This window comes from Lutra lutra, chromosome 3, assembly GCF_902655055.1.
Source record: "Lutra lutra chromosome 3, mLutLut1.2, whole genome shotgun sequence".
NCBI lineage: Eukaryota > Metazoa > Chordata > Mammalia > Carnivora > Mustelidae > Lutra > Lutra lutra.
Window position 1 is genome coordinate 91,515,995 of NC_062280.1, and position 13,052 is coordinate 91,529,046.

The following is a 13,052-nucleotide window of genomic DNA, read 5'->3' on the forward strand; positions in this document are numbered from 1 at the left end:
CTCTACCTCTAAGGCTTCAGAACACAGTTGAGAGCTAAATGAAAGATAATTATTATTACTGTGCTTATTCTTAAATTTTCTAATTCAAAAGAAGGAATTATCTCACAGATTTATTACATAATTAGGGTTACATGAAAAAAAAAAGCAGAAGAATTAAGCTGACTGAAAATAGAGAGAGAAAGTAGTAATTCACTAGAGTCACCTGACATCATTGCTGGCTCTGCATAAGCCATTAAAATTAGAGGCATGTGCTAAACAACAGAATATTGCTGTGATTTGTTTATTTATTACTTATAATGCACATGTATCCATTTATTTGTAGACATTCAGGGTTTTGTTGCTTTTGTTTGTTTATTTCACATAGCCCTTCTTGTAACATTGTTTCTTTGTATATAGGAAGCCAGAAGTGTGTTACAGTTGTATCTGTATCTTCATTTTTTGGCCAGGAATTGTGTAACACACAGACAAAAAAAATAATAATAATTAATGCCCTCCAGGGGCTGACAGTCAAGTAGGGGGTATGAATATATGACTACATATATAATATATCGTACATAGAGTGTTCTAAGAGAGAAACACCCAGATAGTAAATAGTGGAGAAACTGTGGGATGGATGTACGTTGGTGGAGAACAAGAAAGGTTTTATGCATGTGGATCTTAAGAGATGAATAAAAATTCTTTAGGTCAAGGTGGGCAAGGGGCTTATAGGACCGTATATGATATGTACAAATGTATGGAGGTAGGTAATCAGAAATAGTCTCAAAAGGAAACCTCAAGAAGCATTTGAATGAATGAAAATACTAGGGAAGTTTGAAAGGGCTCTTTCAATGTGTTAAGTGTATTAAAAAGCAACGTACAAACAATTGATGAATTATTACAGTGAAACTATTGTAAAAATTGTTATGGGCAGAAAATATGACATAGCAAATCATATACTTGAGAGTTTTAGAAGGACAATAAAAGAAATAGAAATAAGTTGAAGGAAGAAAAGTAAATTTGTCTTTTTTTAAATGTGGAAAGAACAGAAATGGAAATTGGAGGTATGATGATGCTATTTGGAGCTCTTCTCTTCTAGATCTTAATGAATGTTTGGTGTTTGGCACATGTTCCCACCAATGTATCAATATGGAAGGGTCATATAAATGTGTGTGTGACCAGAATTTTCAGGAAAAGAATAACACCTGCATAGCAAAAGGTAAGGTTATAACAGTTATTTCAAATTCTATTATAACTGCTATAAATATCTTATGGGGAAAACAATGTTTCATATTATATTTTAGCAATAGCTCCATGACTGAAAATATAACAAAATCTCTTTTTAATATTGGCTAATTTGCAAAATTGGTTTGTTGTCATTCTTAATCTAATCTGGGATGATTTATAGACATGATTATCAAATATGTGGTTATTATTAAAACCACTTTCATGTTTGAAAAATCTGTCAGAAGAAGGGAAAAGTTTACAAGCCAACATGATAGAATATGAAGCATCTCTCTTTATGGCCTGCTCTCAGTGTATATGAAAAATATTATTATATAATGGATAAAAATAACAGTTTAAAGGGTTAAAGGTTAGCACTATAAGGAGATGGAATTTTGAGTAAGAATTTAAAAGGTTTTGAAATAAAATCATGCTTTAATTCAGACCTCCTTTACTTAGAAATATCATTTTTAAAACTTAAACAGGTATTTGGGACTTTTTTGGTTATGAATTTTCGTGCTCTGGTTTTTACTAAATAATATTATAACAAATATTATTAAGTTACAGGACATGATTGGACAATGTTAATAAAACAGTTATTACAGGTGGGAAACAACATGATATAGTGGATTAAGGATGGTCTAGAGAGGTAAATGAATTTGAATCCTAGCATTATGCCTTTATGATCTGTAGCCTTGGGGAAGTTATGAAACTCTTTGAGTCTCAGTTCCTCATCTGTAAAATGGAAATATGAATCTCTACTTCCTATAAGTGGAGGAGATAAATTATGAAAGTTGTAGAATAGTGCCTGCCATAGAGTAGATAAACATAACCAAGTGAGAACCATTAAACCCATAGGGCTGAACTAGAATTCATAGTCTATTTTTTCTAATTTACAGATAGTGTATATATAATTCAATCGTCATGGTCTCATTAATAATTTATTTAATATATTCACAATTCACTTTAGGGTTTTACTTGTCTCAATATACAAATGACATTAGTATTTTATTGTAGGTGTCAAAACTTCAGATTACAGGGATCCGCTAGCAAGATCCTAAATAATATTGACATGATATTTAAATCTAGTAAATCCTGATATATTTTTATAATAAAATTAGAAGAATATTTGAGATATATGAATATTAGAAGAAGACTCTCCCCCTCTTAATTTTCATTTCTTAACCTAAGAAAATGATGAATTGGATGCATAAACTAAATGCTCAGGAATGTTTGAGACTTAATGAGTACACAAACATAACATCTGAATATTGAGGGTCAAAGCATTAGAACATAATGTATTATAATTTATCAAATAGAAATCCCTCCTTATGAAAAGAATATCTAGCACAAATACCTAATTCCTAGCCATAAGGTAAGCTGTGTTTTGGGAAAACCTACATCAATAACTCTCATTAAGTTTAGGTAAGTATGTTTTAGAAATAAGTCACGGAGACTATAGTATGGTACAAAGTTGGTTGATTTTTATTGAACAAGAAACTGTTAAGAATAATAATTCAAGATAATTTAAAAGTACAATTATTGCTTTTTACATTAGTTGAAATTTACTTTATTTTTGTATTTTATTATAATAATCTCCAGGCTCTGAAGATCAAGTTCTCTACATTGCTAATGACACTGATATCCTGGGTTTTATATATCCATTCAACTACAGTGGCGATCATCAACAAATTTCTCATATTGAACATAATTCAAGGATAACAGGGATGGATGTATATTATCAAAGAGATATGATTATTTGGAGTACTCAGTTTAATCCAGGCGGAATTTTCTACAAAAGGATCCATGGCAGAGAAAAAAGGCAAGCAAACAGTGGCTTGATTGTAAGTAAATAACATTGACTATTTGAAGGCTCATACTTTTCCACCTCCCTATTTTTTTAATCTATCAATCACAATATCTGATTATAGGAGGTAATTAATATGTACAGTTATTTCTCCCAATATTCTCCCTAAACAGAAATCAAGAATTTCCCTACTTTATTCTCACAGCTGCATATAATTTAATTGCATGATATTATGTTTTTCTTTAAGTACTTTTGCTTTAGCTATGTAAGAATGGTAATGAATAATACCTAATATTTCTAGTACATTTTATGTTTTATATTATTTAACATTATATAATGTGAGTTTTTTTCATTATGAAATGAGGTTGGGAATCATTACTTTGTTTTCATGTTAGAAAATAAACTTAAAATATGCAGGGAATATTATTTCATTTTGAACAATATCAGAAATACACCACTCTTCTAGGGCAAGAGATCAACTCAATTGTGTAACCATTTCTTCTGACTCCTGATAACTATATTTCAGGGAACATCCAAAACAGAGTGATATTATTTGCTGGTGTATGATGGACATGTTGATTACCATGGTTATTCCTTTTGAGAAAAATAAACTAGAGCATTTGTTTAGATTTGTGGTTGTAGACTACTTTTTTTTTTTTTTTTTTTGCTTTAGGGCATGTCAATTATTGTGTATTTTGTATTTTGAGGTAACAGGGGAGAAAAATGACAGATAAATACTTATTTTTATGAGGCCTGGCCCATTCCCATACAACCAAAAAGTCAAGTGCTGTCACAGTAGGATATAATTGAATCTTTGTATTTGAAAAGAATCAGAGGAACCTATCTGGAAGTACTTACTATCCTTTGTGGTAGTATCGCCCATAAAGATTTGAACTGCGGGGCGCCTGGGTGGCTCAGTGGGTTAAGCCGCTGCCTTCGGCTCGGGTCATGATCTCAGGGTCCTGGGATCGAGTCCCACATCGGGATCTCTGCTCAGCGGGGAGCCTGCTTCCCTCTCTCTCTCTGCCTGCCTCTCTGTCTACTTGTGATCTCTCTCTGTCAAATAAATAAATAAATAAATAAATAAATAAATAAATAAAATATTTGAACTGCATGAATACCATTTGATAGAAATCTGGAACACATTTTTATCAGGTAGATAGCTGTAATCTGGTTTTAATGAAGTTATATTACCTTTCTAATTCAGGTTAGATCAAATTCACTGTGAGCCAATATATATATATATATACATATATATATATACGTATATATATATATCAGAGCTATTTCTTCAACTCATCCCCTGCCAAACACAGTGAGCATTACACAATACCTTTAAGTTACATAAAGAACAGTTCTAGGAGAGAGCCATAAAATTTAGTAGATCCCTCTGCCTTCCTTCACTTACTCACTTGCTATCAGACTAAAAAGCTGGTTCAGTCTTGGCCAGCTTTAGCTTTCATTATCTGTGGAACACAAGTCTGCTTTGCAAAAACTTTGTTCCTAAGGTAACTGTTATTAATGAAGTTATGAAGAGTATGTACTATGGAGTTACATTGCCTGGGTTTTTAATCTTGTGTATATATATACAGGAACTGTTAACTATGTTTACAGTTCCTGGCACATGATAAGTACCCTCTAGATGCTTGCTATTAATGGGGTGATGACCACAATGATGCTTCTGATGATGACAATGATAGTGTTGATGATTGACAAGATGTTCTTCTCTAAGATGCATATAATTACATGAAAATTATTTACAACTTAATTTTCTATGAATTTTATTTTCTAAAAATACATCTTTCATTTGGTAGAAATTTTACAGTGAAAAGTACTGGATAATTATTTTAGTTTTATCTGGGGAGATTAATAATTAATATATAACCAGTATCTTCTAGTGAAAAAAGTTTATTTTAAACCCAAAGCCAAATTTGCTTACAGTTAGATAACTGTTTTTATTCTTGTACATAGAAATATATAAATGTGTATGTTTTATTTGTATTATATATATTTACCTGTATATATCTCCTTTTTTTTTTTTAAGATTTTTGTTTGTTTGTTTTTTGAGAGCGAGCGAGCATGAGAGGGGGAAAGGGGAGAGAGAGAGAGAAGGAGAAGGAGACTTCCCACTGAGCAGGGAGCCAGGACTCTGTGATTGTAACTTGAGACCCCAAGGCAGAAGCTTAACTGACTGAGTCACCCAGGCTTCCCCTTATATATTTTAATTTTTAATTTTATAACTGTGGTATAGAATCTTTTGTAAATGATGGCAAAGCTACTAGATTAGTCTTTTGCTAATAGGATATGAAACTTCATTTTGTCTTTTTTTTAATTTAAATTCAATTAGCCAAGGTAATTGTAATGATTACATATGTTATATCTTCTAGACTTTGTTTTTCTGTCTCTTTTCAGACTTACTCATGAAAGACAGGATTCACTAGGAAGAAAGTGGGTAACACTAGGGTGCAGTTTCTAAGATTCCATCATAGCTAATCAAATGTCAAGATTATAAGATTGGAACCTCTGAGCCATGAGTTTTAGGACCATGTTCTTAGCCACTCAGCATTCCATAGAAGTTCCAATCAAGGCATTGCAAACAAAATAAAACAAAACTTAAGACTATACAGATGAGGGCAGTTATTTGCTTCCTAAATCTTTTTGTAATCCTGATTCCTCAATATTATAAATATTGGAATAAGTCCATTCTGACATTCTTAATAATTAATATGCATTCTTAGATGAGTAAATGACTCATTTATGGCCATGAAGCTAAAATGTAACCAAATTTAGACTTTAACTTGAAAGAATAGTTACATCTCTGAGTCTCAACTTACCTCAAAAACAACTATCATATTGAAGTAGAAAATTTCTAAAGCCCCTTCCATATAGTAAATATATATGATTTCCAAAAGATGTGTGACATAGTTTATGTCTATCTAGTTGTTTACCTGGAAAATTTGTTTTTATTCCTCTGAAGTCCAGCTATGGATAAAGATTTGATTTTTTTTTTTTTTTACCCCGCTGAATTACTCTGCAATGTATGGTATCTGTTTTTTTATCAGTCATCAGCTAGTCATCCAGTAGTTTAATGTGCATACAATCTATTGCATCTTCTCAGTTTTGACACAATGCCAGGAATGGCCAGCAATGCCTGTACCAACAGATGAAAGATTACTCCAAACTTTGCTGTGAAAGGAGAGAAGAAAGCAAGGAGGTCTTCACTCAGAAATGAAGACACTTTGCTCTTCACTTGCTTTTATTGGTCCTTCAGGATAATCACAAATCCTTATCATTGTTTCTCAAGCAGGGGATGTTGACCTGGGGTTTTACTGAAACTGGGAGGATCTATTTACAGGAAAGATACAATGCTTGGGGCACCTGGATAGCTTAGTCCTTAAGCATCTGTCTTCAGCTCAGGTCATGATCCCAGGGTTCTGGGATTGAGCCCCGCATCAGGCTCCCTATTGGGTGAGAAGACTACTTCTCCTTCTCGCGCTCCCCCTGCTGTGTTCCCTCTCTAGCTGTGTTTCTCTCTGTCAAATAAATAAGTAAAATCTTAAAAAAAAAAAAGATACGGTATGCTAATTGCGTGTTCTACTAAACAGAGTCTAAGGGACAATGCATACATCTCTTAGATCACAGGGCAGCCAGCAGTCTGAGCTAAGAAAGGTTAGGGGAAGGTAACTCCCCGTGACATTCCAATTATCGAGTGATCACACAAGGCTTGGTGTTCCAAAGGCTTACACCCTTCTCCTAAACCCTCTGTCACCCCCAGCAGCCTCTGTGTTAACATTTTAGCAAGGCAGATATTATGGCTGATTTCATAACCCCAGCCATATTATGGCTGATTTTCATAACCCTCTACATAACCCCAACAACACAAATAGTAAATGATACTGACTTGTGAATTCCCCACCCGGGGGAAAATGAAACTCAAAGATTTTTCCCTGAGCTGAATATGGAACATCGGTTTCCATTTCTGAACCAAGAGGTGAAAGAAAGAAAAATAAAAAATCAAACTATGGGTACTTTAGTTAAATCCCCATTATCAGTGAAACAAATGGAAGAAGTTAGCCATGGGATATTAGGATGTCTTGAAAGCATGTTCAGAGAAACTGAAAATATTGGCATATTTCCATCTCAGTAAAGAAAATATGTTGTATCAGAAATCAGAAGAATATTAGTCAGACAACTAAATGTTAACTGAAGTCCATTCCAAAGGAAGGTAATTTTCAATATGAATTTTTTTTTGGAAGTCGTGAAGGGAATACTCTTCTGTAATCTGTGAAAATGGCTTGAATACTAATTATGATTATAAATTTAAATTTCAAATACAGTCTAAGTTATTTATAGATAGAAATGCTTATGGTTTTCTAGTCCCCTGGGCTATACAAAATGGATGGATTTTTTTTTCCTTTAAGAAAATTAAATAATTTAAAACTTAAAAGGCTGACATGATTCAATCTATATGTAAAGCATAATGAGATTTCTGAATTTGAAATTTATAGTCAGAACAGAATATGATAGCATTGTACAACAATTGTACATACTTTCTGGCAATTTATCATTTCTAGTATGAATGTTGTACAGCAAAGTACATGATGACAAGCACTATAAAATAGGTCAATGCTTGGAGAAATGCAAATGATTTTAAAAATACAGATTAGATTTTTACCATTAAAGAGCTAAATATTCCAGAGCAAAACAAATGGTTTATCTGATCTACCTAATTTTGAGAAGTGAAAATGAGATACCATTTTTGGCATATTCTCTATTATGCATAAGAGGGTTTCAGAACGAACATGCTTATAGTTTTATTCATTAATAATCATATCTTTTCTTCAGTAAGTTGATTAGGCAATTATTTTTCCCTGAAAGCTTTTAAGAAATATCCAGCTAGGTTTTATTTAATAGGTTTCCATCTTTAATTTGGATCCTAGCTATAAACCACAAACCCCCATATATGGGTTTGTGTGTACATCACACACACACACACACACACACACACACACATGCACACACACACAAGTGCAGAGGTATGCAGGTGTGCTCACAAATAAGTTTATGTGTGTATATGTGTGTACACAAGTTTTGTCAAAAACAAAGTCTTGTTTTAGGACTTTGGAAACTAGTAGAAATTGATAGTTTCTTTTTCCATTTTTTAATTTATTTTTATAAATTTATGGTAATCTTTATAACTTTACCTTGAAATTATCTACACTTACTTATCAAGAATACTTTTCAAACCATCTGAGTTTATTCAAACCATTTAACAACAAAAATCATTTATTCTGATTTCTTTGGAAAAAATATAAAACTATCAAATCATTAAGTTATTGCCATGTTGTGACTTGATTATTGCTGATTGCACAAGACAGGCATTCTAGAATATATGTTGATTGGCGTTAAATGGTTCTGTAACAGTTGTGATCAAAATTTAAAGTTTTATTGAACATAGATCTTGTAGGACTACATAAAACATAAGATTCCTCAATTAATAATCCTGAGGATATTGTTAAACATATTGTACAGCATTTTAAGGTGAACCAGTCAAGTTTTTCATTCATACCCAAAGCTTTATTTAAGAAATTCTGTTTGTTAGGTTTAGTGTTGTGTTCCTAGGATACAAAATGATAACAGAGTCTTATTCTTATGATGCTTATATTTTGCAGAACAAAGACAATGTCAAGTAAACTCATAAATAAATAAATAAATACCAAAAATTCCAATTTTAAAAATTATATTGAAGGAAATACAGAATGGACCAAGAAAGAAAAACTCAGATGTTGTTAAGACTTCTTTGAATAGGATGATCCATAAAGGCCCATTGAAAGAGATTTGAGCAAAGACCTAAAAGATGAGGAGAAAGTAATGTTATTTATGTATAAGACAGCTACTTTACATTTATGTAGAGAATGGATTTGGTGGGAGAAAATCTGGAACAGAAAGAGATCACATAGGAGGATTGTGCTCCAAGTTGGTGCAAAAATAGTGGAGGTTACAATATTATAGTCTCAGTGAAATGGGATGGAGAGAGTAGAAGTTTAACAAAGTTTGCAAATAGAATGGATGTAAAAAATGAGTATAGGAAGGACCTAAGACCTAGATTTTACAACTTGATGAATAGGGAAAATAATAAATTCTGGGTTCAGTTTCAATCATGGTAAATCTGAGATCCAAGTGAGGGGTTGTAAAAAATCCAAGTGAGTTGTCAAATAGTCAATGGTGTATTCAAGGCTTGATCTTAGTCTCTGGATTAGAGATTTTAAGGAATAGAAGAATAGAGGAGATGTCTAGAACATGAAGCCTGACTAGATTACCAAGAAGAGAGTACAGGTGACATAAAGAAGCACTGGAACCAAACTCTGAAGCCAGATTAAAATGACAACAGTGAGTGGGAAGTGCATTAGGAGAATAGAAGAAATTGTGGTGTCACAGAAACTAAGATAGGAGACTATTTTGAGAAAGAGATTGAGCTTATATTTCTAGCACTGCCAAAAGATAGAGGAAATGAGGACAAGGAGGTGTTCAGTAAGTTTTGTGACATATTAATTAAGGCCCTTGATAAATGCTGAAAGTTGCAGAGGAAGCAGACAGAGAACACTCAGTGGTTCTACGTCAGTGGTCCTCAGATGAGAATGACGCCCCACTGCAGGGGACATTTGGCAATGTCTGGAGATATTTTTTTTATTGCCACAACTGAGGTGTGCTGCTAATCTTTGGTGAGTATAGTAGAGGCCAGCGAGACTGCTTAGAACTCTACAGTACATAGGCTAGTTCCATATAACAAGGAATGATCCTGACTGAAATGTCAAAAGTTGAGTAACCGTTTTCTACATAGTAACATCAGTCTTTCCAAACAAACTTTAAGTAGATCTTTTGTGTCTGTTACATCATTTTATGTAATAATAACCCTGAAATAGAAAATGATTCTAAGATGAGTCACCGGTATAGTTATTCTTTTATTGGTCTCTTACTTTCTCTCACACCTGAGTCTTTTTTACTTCATCATTTCTCCTTCTTTCTGAATATTATAATGCATGTAGGCCCTGACCATGATCCTCTTTTTTCTACCTTTTCTCACTTCCTTATAAAGTTTACATAGTTTAATGGTTTAACATGTACCTGCATGCTAACAACTACCAAATTGCTATCAGGCTCTGTTCAACTGCTTAGTTTGCTTTTTCTTTTAGAGTTTTTAAAGATTTATTTATTTATTTTAGAGACGGAGAATGCACTTGAGTAGGGGGAGGGACAGAGGGAAAGAATCTTTAAGCCGACTCCCCAGGGATAGAGAGTTAGGGTAGTTTTAAAAATGTTCCCAAAGTAGCATGCCTAAAAATAAACTTCTCTTGATTGACAAAATCTACTTTCTCAGTCTCATTTAATGACAAATTAAATTTGCTCAAAGTAAAAATCTTGGAGTTACAAGGAGCCCAAGTGACTCAGTGGGTTAAATGGTTGAGTCTTGGTTTTGGTGCAGGTCATGATCTCAGGGTGTAAGACTGAGCCCCTCATGGGGCTTCTGTACTCAGCAGAGAATCTGCTTCAGGATTTTCTCTCCCTCTACCCCTTTACCTCCAAAATAAATAAATAAATCTTTTAAAGAATCTTTGCATTACTATTGGTCCTTCTTCTTTCATAATTCCCAAATCAGGCTATCCTGTTGAATGTACCTTCAACATATTCTAGGAGCTAACTACCTTACATCAGCTTGACTTTAAGTACCTACTTTTGAACCACTATCATTTTTCTTCTGATTTAGTGCAGTAGCCTCCTAATTGGTCTTCTTACTTTCTTAATCACTGCACAATTGCCAGAATACATCTTCTAAGACATAAATTAGATCACATGACATCTCTGATCAAAGATATTTAGTGGTTCCCCATTAGAAAAGACAAATTTCTCATGTCTTGCAAGGGTTTAAAAGATCTGGTCTCCTCTCTGACTTCCTCTCCTTTAATTTCTCCCTTACTCTTCTCCAGGGATGCTTTGGTATTTGTAAAACCCATCAGTACCTATTAATGTAAGGTCTTCCTGAAATGTTCTCTTGGCCGAAATGTTCTTAGGTTGGATATCCTGTATCGCTCAATTCCTAAATTTCTTCAAGAATTTGCTCAAATGCCATCTACTGAATGCATAATGTATTGATAATTGCAATCTACTGTTCCACTCCCACCCTGGATCCTCAACACAATACTTTTTTTTTTTCACTCTCACAGTGCATATCTTTGTTAAATTGCTATATGATTTACTTGCCTATTATGTTTATTATCTACTCTGTAACTTTCTTTTCTGTAAGTAAATTTTGATGGCAGTTCTTTTTGCTGTTTTGGCCATTACTATATGTAATCCTAACATCTAGAATAGGATCTGTCATAAAGTAGGTACATAATATTTTTAAAGAGTTAAAAACAATGAATTAATTGAAAATCTTTGGTGTACATTACAATAGTGTATTGATCTTGAAAGTTATACTTTACAATTTATTCTTCTCATCCTTCATATTCAATTCATCATAAGATTAAATATTTTTATCTCCAGATATATTCCATTTTATCCACTTTTGTCTCATTAAAACTTAGGTTACAATTCCACATTTTCATTTCTGAAATACATTGAGTAAGTCTCCTTTGATTATCCTGTATCTACTTCTCATCCCCAGTCCTAAGCCATTCTCCACACTATAGCCAAAATAATTTTAAAATATTAATATAATCATCATATCTCTCTCACTTAAATCTTCCCAATGGATTTTCATTGAAGACTCATTGCTTTATAAGCCTCTCTATGATATTCCATCTCATCTTTCACCACACCCTTCCCATTGCCTTACACACCTATGAACATATACATATATACCCACAAACACTCATTTTTTTCCTAGCCATTAAATACACCATATTTAATTTCCAGTAATGCAACTTGATTTCAGAATCTTCAAGCATGCTCTTTCCTTTGCCTCTCTTAATTATCCTGGTAAGCAGAAGCTCCTGTATTCAGAAGACATTGTTTTCATTATCATTGCAGTCATTAACATTGGTCTTGCTTAGACATTATAGATCTTAGCCTACATAAGCTTTTCTTTTTGTGAGTCTTTCAAAATTGAACCAACTGTTACTTTTTGAAGGGACAGGCCACAGAAAGATTGACTGTCATCTAAAGAATGTCAGTTGAATGGCTAGGAAATTCCTTCAAGGTGTCTTCATGATTACTCCAGGTTCTGTTTGGATCTCGGAACTGGAATGGTAGGGAGTAGTAAGACAGTAGGAAACTAATTTTAATGAAGCTAGCCAGAAAATGATGTATGAAACTCAGCATTATGTATTATTTACACACACACACACACACACACACACATTTACAATCCGAATATATTTGAAGTAGGAGCTACATTGAATTACAAGAGCCCAGTGTATTTATTCAAGTATATAACATAGAATGTTATGTAAGTTTTAGGTGTACAATATAATGAATGATTCAACAATTCTATACACTAGTCAGAGCTCATCACGTGATAAGTAAACTCTTAATCCTCTTCACCTATTTCACCAATCCCCCTACCCACTTTAGCAACCACTACTTTGTTTTCTATGTTTAAGACTTGGGTTTTTTTCATCTCTTCTCTTTGCTCAATTGTTTTGTTTCTTAAGTTTTACATTTGAGTGGAAATCCTATGGTATTTTTTTTCTGACTCATTTCACTTAACATTATATCCTCTAGATCAATGCACGTTGTTGCAAAATCTTTTTTATATCTGAGTTATATTCCATTGTATATATACACCACATCTTTTTCCATCCATCTATGGATGGACACTCAGGTTGCTTCCATATCTTCGTTATTGTAATAATGCTGCAATAAACATAGGGGCACATTTTTGAATTAGTGTTTTAGTTTTATTTCAGTAAATGCACACTAGTGGAATTACTGGATCATATGGTGATTCTATTTTTAATTTTGGGGGGAACCTCTATACTGTTTTCCACAGTGGCTGTACCAATTTGAATTCCCACCAACAGTGCAAGAGGGTTCCTTTTTCTCC

At 33.3% G+C, this 13,052-nt stretch overlaps 1 protein-coding gene across 1 annotated transcript in view; it reads left to right on the forward strand.

Annotated features, from left to right (window-relative positions):
- Window positions 1-13,052, forward strand: part of LRP1B (LDL receptor related protein 1B) — a 1,982,574-nt gene that overhangs the window by 1,865,594 nt on the left and 103,928 nt on the right. The window contains 2 exon segments of the mRNA XM_047722477.1: window positions 1,076-1,195; window positions 2,803-3,044. Coding sequence (XP_047578433.1) covers window positions 1,076-1,195; window positions 2,803-3,044 — 362 coding nt within the window.